General features: G+C 48.1%; 1 protein-coding gene across 2 annotated transcripts in view; it reads left to right on the top strand.

Annotated features, from left to right (window-relative positions):
• The window catches only part of TOX2 (TOX high mobility group box family member 2), a 113,008-nt gene that overhangs the window by 90,689 nt on the left and 3,924 nt on the right, over positions 1-18,395 (top strand). Inside the window, exons 5-8 of one of the 2 annotated variants that reach the window (XM_048963543.1) lie at positions 2,726-2,953; positions 11,463-11,543; positions 13,295-13,711; positions 15,808-15,938. In XM_048963543.1, coding sequence (XP_048819500.1) covers positions 2,726-2,953; positions 11,463-11,543; positions 13,295-13,711; positions 15,808-15,938 — 857 coding nt within the window. The remainder of the gene's footprint in view (positions 1-2,725; positions 2,954-11,462; positions 11,544-13,294; positions 13,712-15,807; positions 15,939-18,395) is intronic. The other variant, XM_048963544.1, reaches the window with a different exon arrangement.

Here is an 18,395-nt window from a genome sequence, read left to right as displayed (position 1 = left end):
TTAGGCCAGCCCCTGCATTCCCTGTGGGTTTTAATCAAAGGCCTCTCATGGAAAGCCTTCTCCTGGAAGTGCTGATCCAGGGATGATGCCGGAAGAACCAATGCTGCAGCCTTATCCTCTAAAAATATCTAGTTGTGATGGGATGTGAATGTATAACCAGAGCCAGAAACAGTGAAGGGACTGGAAAAGAAGCAGGAAAATGCCAGGAATTAGCAAAAAGAGCAAATGCATTTCCAAGGAAATGCAGGCAAAATTATTCTCATAATTAATGTAGGTTTTTTATCCATTGGCAGCTTTCACTTCAGATCAGAGCATTTCAAAGCAGAGAGCACTTGTGTATGCCAAACTGAGGTCTGGTGGACTAAAATTATGAGAAGATGTGGTACACGATTGATTATAGATAGAACTTCACACACCCTCTGACTGCATGTCTGGGGATTCTGTAGGATGGGATGTGCCACTGGCCACCATGGGCTGCTGTCTCCCTGAGCCTGTATCACACAGCTGTAATCTGTCAGTGGAAAACGAGTTTTCATCTTAGTTACACACCAAGTCCTCTCACTGCCTCTTCCGGCATCGTTCAGTTCTTCTCCTGTCATGGTTTGGTGGGTGGATCTCATTGGCCCACTGATGCATGTTGGGGTAGGAGGAATGCAGAGATGTCCAAGTTACGTGCAGCGGTTTGATTTTTTGTGATCTTACATGTATACCCCTCATTTTTCTGCCCTGTGAACTGCCCAGCTTGATGGGTGAAACAGGAGTGATGTATTTGATGGAGAAAGGAGAACAGAAGTGTAAAGAAAGCAGAAGAGCTGCTGTGTGCCCTGCAGGTTTCTGTTTGTTTTCTCTATATACACAGCTGTTGGAAACATTCTGAGGGACTCATCAGTCATTTTTTGTATGGCCATTAATGGTCCTTGTACAACAGGTCATCAAAGCAATGTCCAGTGAACAGAAATCAATCTTGTGGACAAGAAAGCTGCACATTAAATAAATGGGTCCGATGGCAGAGGGTGGTTCAGGTGCAGAAGGTCCTCAGAGGTAGGGACCCTGTAACTGTAGGAGGTCTCCAAGCTGTACTGGGGTGGTTAGCTGCTGTGTCGCTCCAGGGATGGAGATGTGATTATAACCAGCTGTCAGATCCCAGATGGATTAAAGATCTCCGTAGTTCTAAATATCATGGTGTCCATAAGGTTCAGCCCTTTGAGGGTTTGACATCTATGAGGGCTGCCAGCACCTCTGAGGATGTCCTGTTTGGCTTTTCCATCAATGCCATTGGCTCTGTGTGCAGGGCTGGCTCCATAGCCATTGTCATGGCTGTTGCATTGCAGTGAAAGGAAACCTTCCTGCCCCAAAGCTGTCAGCTGTGTTCTGCCTTCAGATCTAGTGGTTGACAACCCTGCCCATGGCAGGAGGGTTGGAACAAGATGATAGATAAGGCCCCCTCCAACCTAAGCCATTCTGTGATTTTATGATTCTGTCAAGTCCCCAGCTACTTCCCATGGCCACCAGTTGTGAGGTCAGCCTCCCCTGTGGTGAATCAGGCAGGACTTTGGTTAGTTACGATGCCATCTTGCTTGCTAATGGACTGAAGCCCTGTTATGAATTTCTGTCCTCCTAATAAGGTGGCCTTTCACCTCAGTGCCTCCTATTCAAGCCCAATTGGACAGTTTGAAATTAAATGCCATTTTTTCAGGCTCTCTGCTCATTCACTAATGGTCACTGTCTCTTTGACAAATGTCACTGCACTGATACTGATCTTAATGGCTGGTTGAGCTCTCCTGTACATAGAACACAAGCAGGGTTGCCCTTTCTCCCCTTGCTGAATGTACCAATGTATACGAAGCTTCTGAAATCCAAGCCCTCTGTGCTCACAATCAAATTAGCAAACCCATCAGGAGCAAGGATCTTTTGCTCCCAGCACTCACAGGATGTGCAGTTTTTGCAGTATCTTAGTGTTTAAGCCAGGAGGTGCCTTGGGACCTCTGATGAGCAGTCAAACACTGTCCAGAGGTTGCATTCCACAGCTTCTACAGCCCCATATGTCTAACAGCCTGCCCAGGCACAATCTGAGTGATGGGATCTTGGTTCCGTGCTGCCTCCACTGGAAACACCCCTGCTTGCACCTCACTGGTTGGCTCCCAACCCTTTGGTTCAAGCACCTAAACTTTGTCTGGCAGCACCCAGACAGATTGCAATAAGGGAACAGTGCCTGTGAAGCACTTACTACACAGAGTTTAAAGAGTTGGTGGTTGTATGTTTGTATGGATGGCAGTACTTCAGCACCAGCAGGGTGAAAAAAAGTTTGGGCAGCCAATGTGTGCGCTGCTGGGTGGATGCTTGTGTCCTCTGCCGTGGGCATGGGGAGGTCTAGTCATGCAAGGATGAGGATTGCCAACAGCAACTTGCAAAGGGGCACTGTGGAGATGGATGTCAGCAGGATGAGTCTGCAGAAATTCAAGAGTTGGGAAGCAGTGTATTTGAAGAGGTCCTGGAAGAGGATGAAGAGAGTGATCTTGTGATGCCAGGGAGGGAGGTGGCTGAGGGTCAGTGTTGAGAAAGCCCAGCTTTGGAAGGAGGGACAGAAAAGACCCCTAGGGCATCCTCACTGTGCTGGCCATCCTCCTGCCCCTGCCCCATCCCATCCCACTCCTGATCAGCTGGAAAAAGACCTATTTCAGACAGCCCATAGCTGCCCACTAAGGGACTCTCTTGGTTTTTGCAGGTCACTGGAGAGAAAAGACCATCAACAGACCTGGGCAAAAAGCCCAAAAGCCAAAAGAAGAAGAAAAAGAAGGATCCCAATGAGCCTCAGAAGCCCGTGTCAGCATATGCCCTGTTTTTCAGAGACACACAAGCTGCTATCAAAGGGCAAAATCCCAATGCTACCTTTGGAGACGTATCAAAAATTGTTGCATCTATGTGGGACGGCTTGGGAGAAGAACAAAAACAAGTAAGTTATCTATTTAGTGGTTTTTATTCAGATATTAATGTGTTTTTCCACTGCAAAGGGTCAGCATCTCCCCAGGATATTCAGGATCACAGTCAGGGGCCCTGTAGGATACACTGTCTGTTTCACCTCTGCTCTTTCTGTAGAAAAAACTATGCTGTTACATGAGGAAGTGCAAATCTTTCTGATAATTAATTGTTCTTGATAAGGACATGCTTTGTAACAACCTCAGTGGTATTTCCCTGGCATGAGCTCTTTTATGGAAAATGTTTATGTATTTGCTTACAAAGAGTGACTGGAAACTGGAAAAAAATGGTTAGCTCTCTACCTCATTGGCCAGAAATTGAATGTTTAGGGCTTAAAGGCTTGAGTGGGATACATCTGAAGTGGCCCTGCAGAGGAAACCTTCCTGCCTCATGGCTGTTGACAGCATTCATTCTCGCAGGAGACATGCGAGTCTGGGTTCAACTGCTTTGTTGATGCTGAGTCAGTTACAGCAGTCTGTAATTGCTTGGTCCCTGCTGAGAAAACCCCAGGGAACACTTTCCACTGCACACGTGGCTTTTTGTTGGGCAGAGCGAGGTCTGACACTGTGTGTGATGCATCTGTGAGCCCAACCACTCTGGGGCTGATGGTCCTCCCCACACAGAGCCCTCCTCTCAGTCCAGCTCCAACTCTGGTTGGGTGCCCATGGCCTGGACTCAAAGCAGTTGCATTTAGGGTGGGAACAGCAGCAAGGAAAAATCACTGAAATGGAAGTCGTGCTGCTGGGAAATCGTCTTGCTTTCCATCCCACACCTTACAAACAAGGCAGTCTGCCTGGCTGACAGCCATTTTGCTGGTCCATTGGGAGTCCCCGTAGTGGGCAATGTGTTGCTTTGACAACTCTGCCTTTCCCTCTCATGCACCTTCTTCCTGAAATCCATCCTAAGTCCTCTGGCCATCCAGGCTTCCTTTGCAGCCCGTGGGTGCAGTGATTGAGGGCATGGGGCTGTCCTCAGGGCTGTAAGGCTGTCTGCAGGCTGTGAAGCTGTCTCTGAGGCATGAGGCTGTCTCCCAGGTTCTGCAGTGCAGGGAATGGCTTTCGGCCATGGTGCAAGGGGTCCAGGAGCATGGATAAAACTTGCCCCAGGTTCTCTGTTTCCTCTTGCTGCTGCCTTCCTCCCTCCTGACATCCTGCTCTCCCTTACTCCATCTGGATAGAAATATCTCTGTAGGTTGGGCTCTGAGTTCATCTGCAAATGTAGTTTATGTAGTGGAAGTACTGTGGCAACCCTGACTCAGCACAGTGCAAATGCTGGGCTCTTAATTAACATCAGGGATTTAACCAGTCCGTTTATCTTCCCCGCTAACTCTCCCTTCTTCTCCTCCATGAGATAGCAGCAGCCTCGCTGTCTCTTTACACGCGCTTTCTAAGTGGCTCCATTTCTCCCTCTGTAATTGATTTGATTAAGTCATTTGTTCCTTGTCTGGATGCTTAAATATTAACTTCCTGCCTTTGTCTCCAGCTGTGTGCTCCCCTCCCAGCACAGCTACCTCCAGGCTGGAGGGACGCCGTGCTGCTCTGTGCTGCTCTGTGCAATGGGGCACGTGCGCGTGTTGAGCGCCTGGTGGATGAGAGCCCCTTTAGCCCCTGTTTGCTTTCTCCTGCCAGCAATTCTGTCAAGTTTGTTTGGATTTGTAAGGCAACACAATGGAAAGAAGGAAAGCAAAAAGGAAGAAAGTAGAAAACACATTAGCCAAATGTCTTTAAAACGTAAAAACAAGGATGTCCAGCATGTCCTTTCTCCCAAGGACTGCAAGCATGATGGGCATGTGTGATGAAGGCAGACAGCCAAGTGCTCTGGGGAGGGGACAGTGACCAAGCAGGACATCTCAGCAATGATGGTTCAGATCCATCTGAAACCTTTTAGTTCACCTTCGTAACCTCACTGCAGAAGAGGTGCAGAGCGCTAAGTCTGGATGTCCTCGCTCAAGTCAGACCAAGGCTTTAGTTAAAGGAAGCTTCCCCTGGTCCTGCTGCGAGATTTGGGGCTAGTGGGTGAGATCTGAAGCTGCACGGTAGTCCTGGACTTGGATCCCTTGTACCCCAAAGCACAGGAGGATATTTGGGCAGGGGCGTTGCTTCTCTGGCAGGTGATGTGCAGAGCTCATCCCCACCATGCAGCTCATAGCCTGATGCTTTCACTGCTGTAGCTTCTGCTTCACATGAGGTTTACCCACCTCATTCTGCTTGCCAGCAGGCTCAGTGTTTCACCAGCCCAGAGCATGCTTTGTTCCTGCCTGGTCAGTGACAGCACAGGGAAGGATGCTATAAACCCAATTCCCACCATTTCTACAATAGGAACTGGGATGCCAACTATGTGCCAGGGAGGACAGGCAGCACTGAGAGGGTTAATCCCTTGCCATTTGGGCTGCTAATGATTATATGCATTGTAATATCAAAGCTGTAGCTATTTATTTGCCATTGAGCAGGTGCTGCTGCTCCCACAAAGCAAATTTGCTTTCTCCTCCTGATGAAACAAGCAAAATAAAGGTTGCTCACGTACCATTTCAGATATGTTTTTTTTTTTTTTCTTCCTTGTGCACGAGCTGAAAGACAAACATTGAGCGGGAATCAGAATGCACATTATGCAAGAAACCATATAATCTAGGAGCATCTTTGATTTGGCTGCTGCTGTCACAGCCATGCATTTCACAGAGGGGCTTTTTTTCCCCTCTCTGTCGTTCTCACTGGTTTATCATTTGTGCCTTTGTCATTTTGTTCCTTCTTCTTCTCCTCTTCTCAGCCTCTTCACAATGAATCTTCATTTTCCCTCTGACACACTTGTATCTAAATTTCCTTATTTCCTGCCTTTTTTTATTTATATCTGTTGCCTGGTGATTTGATCATGCTGTGGAATACAGGATTAGCAATCTCCGTGTCCTTGGGTACTGCTCAAGGACACCTGTTCAGCAAGTGGCGGTTTTCTTCCCCACTTTAACCCCTTCCAGCATGGCTGAGTGTGCCTCACAGCCACAAATAACAATGCCCTGAAATATCTGCAGTGCTGCATTAGCGGGACGTTGTAATCTGCATTCTTCAACAGCTGGCGTGGTCCTTCCTAAGGAGCTTACATGGGAATCTGAAGAATGTGACTCGGGGAAGAAAAAATATTAATACGTACTCTTTGAACTTTACAAATAGTTTAGCAGCTGTTCCTGTAGAGATAGCTTAGACTTTGGTGGAGAGAGAAATGCTAATGCAGCCATTATCATCCAGTGGGGTACCTGGCATTGTGAGCCTCCCGCAGCTCCTGGCCCTGCTCGAGTCTCCAGAATCCCCTGCTCAGTGTTATTTCTATATGACAGCACTGTCCTAAGAGGTTGAAAAGGGCCTGAGGCCTGAGAATGGTCTGGGGACCCACCAAGGGCACAAGTGTTCCAACACATGTGAGCTCACGATGCTCATGCTGGCCCAGCCATGCAGAGCTGCTCCATGGCAAGATGCGTACGTGATTTTCCCATCCATATGCACAGCCTTGAGAATAACACAGCATGCAGACTCCAGGGATAAATTACCCAACAGAAGAATTACTTGCTCAGCACAAAATAATAGATCACCCATCTAATCAGCTCCATCTGCTCATTGAGCCTGATCCATCACCTGGTGACAGGACACTACGTATGTCTAGAGAACAGACAAGTCCAGGGCCAGCTGGAAGGCCATATTTTGGCAGAGCCATCGCAGAGTGGGGTTTGAATGCAGCATGGCCAGCAAACTGCCCGCTTCCAGCATTGCTCCAGAGCCGTCAGAGCAGGAGCCAGCAGTGCTGCTGGCTGCTTCCCAACACCTGGCAGCAAGGGGCAAGGAAGGAGCCCAGTTATAGCATCTTTCGAGTGCCAAGAAAAGTCGTGTACTGGAGAAGAATGAAAGCACCGATCCCAAATGATGTCAGGAGAGATCTGTGGAGATCAGGGTAGTGACCAGGAAGATGTGAAAAGGCAGGACTGCTTCTGAAAGCAGCTCCAAAAGTGTGAGGAGCAAAGTGAGAGCTGGGGAAGGTGCGTATTGTGTGTTTTTCCTCCTCCTTGGAGGTTTAGGGTTGGATTGTCACCCTCATCCTCTGCTTCATTTTGGAGGCTCTTCTGGAGGAACAGCTGACTTACACCCAGGTGACACGATGGCAGAGGAAAAATAGCAGGAATTGTTTGGGACACTTTATGGTAATTGCTGCTTGGGGATGTGCCTATCCATTCATTCATTCTCCTAAGGACTGCTTCACTGTGCTGCTCCACCAGTATAAGGGAGGAGCTCTTCTGAAGCCATGAGAACAGTTCCATAGCAAGAGCCTTCCATGGAGGTGTCCTCAGGGCTGTCAGACACTGTAGCTGGCAGAGCCTGGGGACACAGAGCACCTAGTTAGCAGCCTCACAATTGTCATCATGGACAGGTGCTTCCCATGGCCAAGCTTGTTGGCATCAGGCTTTAGGAATCCAGAGCACAGCTACTGCACAGAAGAAGGTGTGTTAATGTTTACGCAAAAAAGAAAGTGGTTTGGGTTGGCGCATTGCTATGGGAGAGGGGTGGGTTAAGTCTGTCCCAAGAAGAGAGCAGGAGGGGGATGCAATGACCTGGGGAAGAGCTGGATAGGAATGGGAGTATGATGTGGGTGTATTTGTTACATGCACTCCCAGTGGAGGTGTGAAGGCTGCATGCAAAGCAGATAGGTGGTGGGGTGTAGCAAGGAAGTACTCTCAAGTCATCATATAAATAAGCCATAAATTGTGATGATCCCAAGAGATAACTTCAAGGAAAGAATATAATAGTTACAAGAAAAAAAATCTCCAGAATTACAAGCAGAATAAAATCCAAATGTATACATCTGGGGGGAAAGAGTCATGGAATCATAGAAAGGAGGGCAAGGAGAGTCTTAAGAGGTCAGCCAGACCATACTGCTGCCTGAAGTCAGGATCAGCTCTACTTAAGCCATTCTTGATGGATGTGTGCCTAATCTGTTCTTAAACCTTCAGTGCTGGAGATTACACATCTCCCCAGGCAATCTCTTCCAGTGCTTAATTATCCTTACTGCTAGGAATGCTCTGCTCTTGCTTAGCCAATGTTTCCCTTGCTACAGTTTAAGCTCATTGCCTCTTTTCCTATCTGTGGAGTATCGGTCACTGCCTCCTTCTTTGCTGTGTCACATTTGGAGGCTGTGCTTCCTCCTGGTCTTCTAAGTCAGTGGAGTCCTTCATTTGGTTAGGTCACTCTGCTTGTCAGCTTTTCTCTCCTCATGGTCTATCAGAGAATCACAGAGCAGCTCAGCTCGGAAAGGACCTTGAGGAACATTGAGCTTCAGCCTCCACCCCTATCTCTTTTCAGAAGCAAAATGCCCCGAACTCCACCTGGCATTGCAGCAGGGGGCTGTGCACCAGGATCAGCAGACACTGATAATGTAAAAGCAAGGCATCCCCTGCATGGAGGAGGAGGGTGGGTCTGGGCAGAGTGTCCCCCTCGCTCCTCTGCAGGCTTGGAAAGCAGCATTGCTGTTAAATGCCTGGGAACAGAGGTTACTGATAACAGCTCCCGCTGCCACTCTGTGCCTGCACGACACCGAGCTGCTCGTGGGCGTCAGCGGGGTTCGGAATAATTGTCTTCTCTAATTAACTGGTTATCAAACAAGAACATTTCATTACGGTACAATTACTAGCTGCTTTGCTGAGACACAGAGGTGTCAGGATTACGATCCCAACATATGCTTCTCACAGCTCTGATTTCGTGTTTTCATAATCACTAACCATTTCTGCTCCCCCCCCAACCCACCCACTCGCTTAATGACTAATGAATCCTCCCGCTAGCAAGTAGGAAAAATAAGTCAGCGGGCATGGCAGGTTAGAGAGGAAAACATGCAAAATGTTTTGAGGATCCTTAAATCTGATAAATTACTTGGAAATTAAAATCCCTGGGAGAGAATGGGATTTAATTAGAAAGTAACATGGGTTTGTCAGTGTTTAAATTAAAATTGTAAAGGTTATAAATACTGCAGTGAAGCTGCTTTTGCAGAGAGGATTGGTGAGAAGTTGTGCTCAGGTCTGTGTGACACGGCGGGCTGCATTTTTGCTGTTAAGCATTCTCAATAGAGCAGACTGTGAATGCAGGAAAGGCTGTGTGCTCAGACAGATGACCCAGCAGGAAGCACATGGGAATGGTCACCAAGCTGGGGGACCGTTGGGAACACCTGTGAGATGGACACAGCTGGGTGTGGGAGAGCATCCACAGACACACCATAGGCTTGATGTCCCCTTGCCCTGCCCTGAACCCCATTCATGGAGACAGGAATAGACCTGGGACTTGGCCATGGGCAAAGATACCAGCACAGTGCAGTGCCAGTAGACTTGTAGAATCATCAAGGTTGGAAGGACCACTAAGATCATCTAGTGCATCCATCAGCCCCTCACCACCATGCCACAAAACCTCGTCCCTCATTGCCACATCTCCATGGCTCTTGAGCACCTCCAGGGATGATGATTCCACCCACTCCCTGGGCAGCTGTGCCATGTGCTGGGAAAGATAGGGACAGATGGAGTGTAGGGAAAAAAGCACAGAAAGATTAAGTGCCCGAGATGAATGTAGGCACTGAATTGGTTAGTTATCCATTTATTTGCATTTAGGTTAAGGAAGTGTAACAGACCAGCCCTCTCCCAACCCTCTCCCTGCCCATGGCCATGAAGTGCAGCTTTTCTTCAGACAAGTCTTCCAAATAACTGACCTATCCGTGTGGATATCCACTGTGGCCAATGTTGTAGCAGCCTGAGATGAAGGAATTCATATGTTACTGTTGTGCAGCATCAAATACTGCCCTTAAGAGCATCTGTTACAAGCAGAGCTGCTGGAAACTCCACGTCTCTGTTTTACAGTAAATGCTGCATTGGGATCTCTGGTTTCACCATGACGGGTGAAGGGTGTAAGGGAGGCAAGGATTGTAGGGAGAAGTAATAGCTTTTATTAGGGTGCAGCTTGAAGAAATAGCTGCTTTTCACGGGCAAACTCTTCTTCAGGCTGACATTTCAAAATGTAATTTTGTTCTGAACGGAGCAAATATAATACTTCCTGAATGCCACAAAGCCAAAGACAAACTTAGGAAAACGCTCCGTTTCAGAAAATTGCAGATCTGCAGCACGTCGAGGCAAAACGTTTTATTGCAGAGTTCCTCGATTTAGTGGAGAAAATAAGGTTTGCAATCATTTTTTAATATACCTAATCTGCAGTGATTTTGGACAGAAATTCAAGGATCTGGGTGGCTCGGCTGCTGGAGCTGGTTCCTCTGTTCGGAGGTTCTTTGCTATTGGAAGGGTGCTGCCATGGCAGGTGGCACAAGAACTATAAAAGTGCAACATGAAAGCAATGCTGAGTCAAACTCCCAAATGGAAAAGGAAATTCTGCTTAATTTGCTCGAACAAATTTCACAAAGACTCTTCTGCTGCAGTAATTTTACTTTTCCTGCTCTTTTGGTAGAAGTCATCACCCCAAATCCATCACCTCCCAGCATCATCCCATGGGTATGGGCAGCATACCCATGTGCCCATGCTCAGGGCCTGGCACAACAGCAAGCAAACAGACCTCCTCAGAAATTAGCTGTGTTTCCCCACCAGGCTTCAGTGTGCTGATTGTTCAAGGCTGGTGCTGTTTTTAAAGCAGAATGAAATATATGCAATGCTGTCCTAATTGAAATTACCTTCATTTGTGCCGCTTGAGGAGGGCTTTGACTTTCCAGCAGAGAAGAGAGCTGACAGATATTTTTCTAGGGAGTTTCTTCCTTTCGCCTGTATTTTGTATTCTATTTTGAAATATTCTTCTTGCTTGTTCTGTTGGATGTGCTTCACCCCATAGGGAGCCATCCTGCCTGGAGAACGCCGTTATTTCTCCGTGCAACAGGAACCAGACTTGGGGCAGAAAGGAGACCAACCCTGTGAAGCTGTGAGGTGGAGAAAGGAGAATAAACACTAATCCACTCTTACAAAGCTTTTTCTCATTTTACTTGCTGTTTCTCTGCAAGCCCCAGATCACAAAGTCATGAGATTAGGCCAGAATCTCAGCTTTGATATGTCGTGGAAAGGACCTCCCTGCTGCTAGGGCTGCAGAGAAGAGCTGAAGAGTAGGAACTTTAGGTTTAATAACGGGAAAGCCAGGAAAGAGAGGCACTAGTGTAGGATTTCTGAATGACTCACCATTTCTTAAGGTAATTCAGGGACTTGGCCTTGTGTTGTTCCACCAAGAGCCTGGATCTCACTCTCCTCTAGCTCCTGTTCAGAAAGCAAACACAGAGATTTCACCCTATAAAAGCCTTTCAGGGCTTTATTTGCTTGATTTGAAGTCAGTTCCTCCCTGGCAGAACTGAGATTTTCATGCTGTGTTTTAGAATGCCATCCTTGCTTGGGCCACACAGGCTTCCACAGAGCAGAGAGGGTGCAGCCAACCCAGCAGCACCCCATTCTGCTTCGATCGTAATTCTTCATTATTTGGTCCTTGCAGGCATACAAGAGGAAAACAGAAGCTGCCAAGAAGGAGTATCTGAAAGCCCTGGCTGCATACCGGGCCAGCCTGGTCTCCAAGGTACGTTGGTGCATGCTGTCTCTGCACGTGGCAGTGATGAATTCACTGCAACCCATGGGACTTTCTGGGTTTCTGAGTTTGTAAGGAATACTGTGTAATCATGCTGGTAGTGCCAGGACTGAGGGAAGGCACACAAAAAGGGGGGGGACGGATCCCCACCTGTCCTGGACCATGAGCTCCAAGAGTGCCAACAGATGGTAGTTCGTGTAGCTGCCACCCCACAAACCTGCTTCTCCTTGCTGCCCATATCTCAACACTGAGAAAGGTGAGGGAGGAGGCTAGACCTGCACTGGTGAGGCCACCTCTGCTGGAGTGATGCTCCATCTCCTGCCCACAAGCACCTTGCAGTGGTATACTGAACTGCTGCCATGTCGCTTAGGGTGCCTTAGTTCTTCTTTGAACATCTCATGTCTTGGTCCATGCCTTGATCCATCTCTGCTGTGTTTGGCCAGTCACAAGTGCAAAGACTCACAAAGCTTTTGTGGGCTTTCCAGCAAGCCTGCAGCTCCTGGCCCAGTGCTGGGACATGCTCAGGACACTCTGGGGGGCAGAATGGGGCTGGAGCAGCAAAATGCCTTGTCTGCTTCATGCTCCCTGGATGTGCTGTGCTAGATGTACTGTATGTGCTTAGTTCTATACCACACCCTCAGTACCTACTAATCATATTTAGCTGCTACAGGAGATAACGTGATGTCCCAGATCCACCATCATCTGTGGAATCCATGTGACTGTGGTGTGGGCTGGGCAGGCTCAAAGCTTTGGCACAGACATGAGCACTGTCACTGTCTTAACTTGTGAACAGAACAGCAGCAGGGACAGATGTCTGAAACGGAGGTGGAAAGAACTATTTGGGGATTTAAAAGCTCTTATTCCAGAAACCTATGAGGGTTTTACCTTGAACATGTATAGCAGTGATGTGGGGTATGGAGGGCATGGAGTCACCACACTCCATGGATCCATTTTTCTCCAATGACCAATTTTTTGCAGAACAAGTTTATTTTGAGTAAAACAGCACTGTGTGTTCCCTGCTGATGGGTGAGAAGAGATCTGGAGGATCATTACAGAGCCCATCGCCGGAGAAAAACCTCATTGTCCGAGCCAGATAATGTCCTGTTATTCTTCTCTTATTCCTTCAGAAATGAGGCCACCATTGTGTTGTGCACTATAGACCCCACAGGGCTGCAGAAATGCTCAAGATTAAGAAAGGAGTATTTTTACAGTCCCATTTGTTCCTTAATGGAAGCAAAAGTGATCTTGTCACCCACCTACGTGGGCCTAAGCAGTGAGCAGTGGACAGGCAGTTTGTCTCCATGCTGATTAGTGCCTCTCCTGTGCTCCAGGCTCTGCCAGATCACAGTCATAGAATCATTTGAGGTTGAAGCCACTCTGAAAGGGAGCAGGGATGCCTACAGATAAATCAGGTGCTCAGAGCCTGGTCCAACCTGACTTTGAACCCTCTCCAGGGATGGGGCATCCATCACCTCACTGGGCCAGTGCCTCACCAGTCTTATTGTGAAAAACATTTTCAACACACAGTTGAGTTATTGGACTTAAATTTCTTAGCTCCGGGTTCTGTGCTCAGCCACTGGGCTGGAGGTGCATGTGCTGGGTAGGACAGGCGTAGAGTTCAGCAGCATGATCGGTCCAAGCCCCAGGAGGACCTTGGTGCAAATCATGCTTCTGCGTGGTTGGGCAGGACAAGTGCCTGTGGACAGATGATGGTGCGTCCTTCCTCCCTCACCCACTTCCAGTCTGTTTTCCCACAGAGCTCTGCTGACCAGGGGGAGACGAAAAGTGCCCAAACCAACCCACCTTCCAAGATGATCCCACCCAAGCAGACCATGTACCCTATGCCACCGCAGGCTTCGTCGCCCTACCCTGGCCTGGGCTCCTTCCTGTCCCCATCGGACCTGCAGAGCTACCGCGGCCACCCCAGCCTCCCCAGGACCCTGCCCTCCAAGCCCATGCTGCCCAGCATCAGTGCCTCCCCACCACCCGCCTTCCAGATCAGCCCTCCCCTGCACCAGCAGCTCTCCTTGCATCACCCGCAGAGCTCTCTCCTCAGCCAGCCCATCAGCATGCAGCAGGTCCCCCAGCAGCCCCTCCTGTCCCCCCCCATGGCACTACAGGTACAGCCTCCCATGAACTCCTCGCCTCCCGGGCAGCAGGTGAGTGCGTGACCAGCGATGTGCTTGATAAAAGGTGGATGTTTCCTCTTCATTGCGTTGGGTCAGTTGGTCATTGTGTGGTTTGGGGGTGGAGATATCGTCCCTTCTGGAAGGATTTTGGTGTGAGTCACCACAGCGTGGAGATCAGCCCCAGTGGTGGCAGTCAGGGAAGCCTCTCCTGGCTTTTGCTCACTTTGCACATCCTCCATCACGCATTTTGGGGCGGTGTTGTCCAAAGTGCTGAGACACCTAGGAGCATCAGTACCCCCACAGACAGGGCAGTGTTTGCAACTGGAGCAGTGAAGGCTTTGTCCATGGGAAAAGCTGCAGGAGTTGGGTTTGCCCCTGGTAGAAGTTCCTTGTGCTTGTGGTCCCTCGGCCTTGCCTGGATTCACCGATGGTCATCTGAAGCAATGGGTTCAGTGAGATGGGCAGTGAGAATCCCCCTGGTAACATTGCCAAAAGAGCTGGAAGGTCACCAGAGAACAGCGGAGTTGGGTTTCACCAGGATGAAGAGAAAAAGGATGGAGGGAATGCCACAAAAAAAAAAAAAAGACATAACATGAATATTTTTCCCCAAAACTGCCTAGCAATTGGAGGACATTGCTGTTGTGGCAGGGAGCCAAGAGGATACTTACATGTATCCTTGTGCTAACAGCATAACAGCAACAGGAATCACACAGACCCATGCTAGGCAGGTGTAAAATCTGCTGAGGGAAACCACCCATAGCCGTGCCTGTGGCTGGCAGCACTGAGCAGCCAGGCTGAGGAGTCTCTGCTGCTCCTCTAAACCTGATAGGAACATGGATCTGGAGGAAAAACAGGCTGCAGCAAGAACCAGCCCTCTGTCTCATAGAGAACATGCCAGTATATGGAGAGGGAGATGAGTGGTTTCCAGAGCTTCTCCATCTGGAATATGAACTGGACCAACTATTCATAGTGAAGGACATATGCTCTGAATTCACAGCTGCTACCATTTACTTGATGATACTTTTAACTGTATTATTCACCCAGATGGTTGAGTAATTTGGGTTTCACATGTTTACTAGCTGTATATCACAAAATTCACACAGTACTTTAGCAATGAACAAAGCTTTCTTTCACATAATATGACCCATTCAGTTTGGGACTAGCTTTGAGAAAACACAAATTGTTCATTTTGGAATAGCTATTACAGTGGAAGAAGGGAAAAGGAGAGCAGGGACATGGAAGCACAGTCATTCCTGACCACTAGAAGAAGATGATACATCTGGGAAAGTAAATCCAAGCACAGAATTTTATTTCCAGCTTGCTCAGGGTATCCCACGTAACTTGTCCCACACTTTGGTAGTGCTTTGGCTCTGCATAAGCAAATGTAGCCTTGGTATTTCAGGGGATCCTCATAATCACGTTAATTGGGATATTTGTAGTTGCTGAGGGCAGCATTTTGTGAAGCTTCGTTCCACGTGTTTGTTAGTAAAAATTTAAATGTAAGGAAAAAAAAAGACTTGCTTCCCTAATTTGGATGTTTCTGATAAAATCATAATCTTGGTCAGGTAACTGCCACAACTCTGCTTTTTCATACGCATTGCCTAATTAAGGAGGCCCCGCAAAATTGGGATCATGATTGGCTTTCAGATCAAACAGCCCCACAGAGCCCTCGTTAAATTGCCAGCAGTGACAGCTGACAGAGACAGCATTGCTTGTGTGGCTGTTCCTCACCTTGTTACCATGCTCTGTGACGGGCTGATGCCTTACTGCAAAGGGAGCTGCACTTCAAGTGGAAAAATGGGTTCGATTGCCCAAATATTGATGTGAAGGCTTTCCTGGCTGTGCTTCTCCTGCAGCTACATACCACTCCCTTGAGGACCCAAATAACAGAGGGGCAGAGGGATGGGAGATGTAGCTGCATGGATACATGCTTGCAGCAGCTCATGTTCTGCTCAGCTCCACCATGGAGCTTTGGGTCCTGGGCTGTTCTCCTCATGTAAGGGCTCTACACCCTGCACTGCAGTGCTTTTGGGGCATGCAATCATGTTTGTGCAATATTCTTAGGTGCTCGGTGTCTCCTGCCTCTGTCCATGCATTTAACCCTTCCTTTTCTCTCCACCCCACAGGACTTCTCACACATCTCCTCTGAGTTTCCAAACAGCGTTGGACCCCGTTCGCCTGGTGCATCAAACCCTGCAGGAAGCACTGAGTGGGACAATGACTACCCCAGCAGAGAGTGTGGCATTAACCACTGCAGGCCAGTAGACAGCAGGGCTTTGCTCACATATTTTCTCTCATCTCATCTATGAACCTATGGTTGTTTGTTGTTTCAAAAGGGATGGGTGATAAAGAGAGGAAGATGTCACGTTGCACAAACAATTTGCATTTCTTTGTCACAGTGCTTCCTCCCATAGCTTGAGTCCTAGGCTTGAATCACTTGAGTTGCTTGAAGTGCCAGTAAACTTGGTTTACCCATCACTGAGTTGTGGGAGCAATTTCTGCAGAGCTCTTTCTGCCTCCTGTGAGCAAAAGGGGTCAGCACTTTTTAACCACAAAGCACAGAGTGCAGCGTGTCTTTGTAAATGGTTGGAAGTCTGACAGCTTACAACAGCTGGGAACCTACCCCAAAATGGACAGCAAGTTGAAAGACTAATTATGGTAAATGGTGCTCAAGGTTTCCTCTTCCCTGTGGGCTCACTGATATGATGCTATAGAAGCAGGTAGCTTAAAAATCACAGATAATATTTTCATTGGACATGAATGGCTTTCTCTTTTTGGAGTTTTTCCATCCCGTGAGCAATGGAAGGGTTTGAGACATTTCCTTCCAGAGCAAGACAGGGAAGCCCAGCCCAGTACATGAGTTCAGCATGGCCATCACCCAGAGTACAAAAGTATTTATGTCTTGTGAGTGTTTGGTGCAATGTGTAGATGTGGTACTTAGGGACAGGCTGGGCAATATTGTTGGTAGGTGGATGGTTGGACTAGAAGATCTGAGAGGTCTTTTCCAACCATAATGATTCTATGATTCTGTGATTATGCCCTATGATTACAATTATTGCAGCATTTGTGGGTTTGCTGCTTGCTAGAGAAGCTTAAACTGAGCATGTTGAAGAGCTTCACTTTTTGTGGCTCTGTAGTGTACCACAAGCAGAATCCCAGGAGATGCTGGGGTTGGAGTCCAAATGGATACTGGTGTTGGAGAGCGTTTGGCCGTGTCCATAAGCAATGTCCTGCTTCTGAAGTGATCACTCTTACCACCAAGGCCACAGTCTCCTCTAGCTGTCTCTGTCCATCCCAGGGTTTAAGCATAGAGGGCACAATGCCTCATCCTCCTTGGAGCTGTGATACTTCAGTCCTCTGCACCTTGCAGGTGGACTTCTGGCCAGATCTTCCCACTTACCCCCTGAAAGGGCCTGCACAAAGGTCCCTTTAATGCTGCCTGAATTCCCCAATAAATAAAAACATCAGGATCATCTCAAAGCCGGCCAAGAGTGAGGGTGTAAAAGCCATTTCCAAACACAGCTTAATCCAGCTCTCTTGGCTCAGCATTAACAGCTTCAAGCCTGCTCTTGTGCTCTGTCAAACAGGCACGGTGGCTGCTGCTAGAGCAGGTAGGGAAGGAGGTTGGTAGCTTCTGAGTATTGTTTGATTTGCTTGAAGTGCTGGAACATAGTGCTTTCACTGGAGATAATAGCAAGCTCCCAGGCTTTTCAGAGTGCAGCTCCCGCCTGTGCCAGCAGTGCACTTACAATTGCTGGGCTGGGCACAGACTGTACAGACGTTTATTCCTTTCAGGGAAATAAATAACTCACCAAGCCATGAGAATAGGGCTGTATCTGCCTGCGGAGGGTGTCAGCTATGGGGATTGTTGTGGGCTCTAGTGCAGAATCTGGCACGCTGCTTAGCAAAGGCCCAGCAGACAGCCCCAGGAGAGGAAGTTCTTTGGCACTCGATGATAAAAATCATTTTAGATGCTGCGGGCAAAACGCTTGGAGGCTTATTTGTGGAGATGCCGAGCAGAGGTGACTCCCAGACACGGGGGAAATGCTAACATTGTAGGCAGGATTGGGTTTTGTGTTGCTAAAACAAGCCCTTTGCCATCCAGCGCTAGCGCTGTATTGTTAGCACAGGGCCCATGCAATTCATGATCAAAGCTCATGCATTTCATGACTTTGTCACAGCAGAAAGATCGAATTTCATGGGTTTATCACAGCTTCCTGGAAAAAAAATCATTTTAAAACCAGACAGATTATGCAGAGACTACCAGATAATTACGAGAGTGGGTTACAGAAATGAACTCAGATGCATATGGATCAGAGAGCTCCTAGTGCACCAAAAAAACATCACCATCTCTTTTAAGAGACCATCTCCTGCACCAAGACTGACCGGCTTCCCTTCATTTCACTGTGCAGCCTGGTGCACGAGCACTGCCATCACCACCTGCTCCCACCAGCCCCTAATATTTGCTGCCAGAGGGCCCTCCCTGCAGGTTTTTGAGACAAGGTTAGATGTGGCACTGAGGGACGTGGTGTAGTGCCTGTGGTGGGGATGGCAGGGTGGTTGGACTGGATGACTTCAGTGGTCTTTCCAACATTAATGATTCCGTGATTCTACAATTCTGTAGTGTCCACTTGTAGTGTCCACACACATCAGTAGGAACAACCCCCTTCTTACTGCTGAAATGCAGCCCATGTGTATCTTAAATGTGTTGTCC

Source organism: Lagopus muta, chromosome 16, assembly GCF_023343835.1.
Source record: "Lagopus muta isolate bLagMut1 chromosome 16, bLagMut1 primary, whole genome shotgun sequence".
NCBI lineage: Eukaryota > Metazoa > Chordata > Aves > Galliformes > Phasianidae > Lagopus > Lagopus muta.
This window is presented reverse-complemented; position numbering and strand designations above follow the sequence as displayed.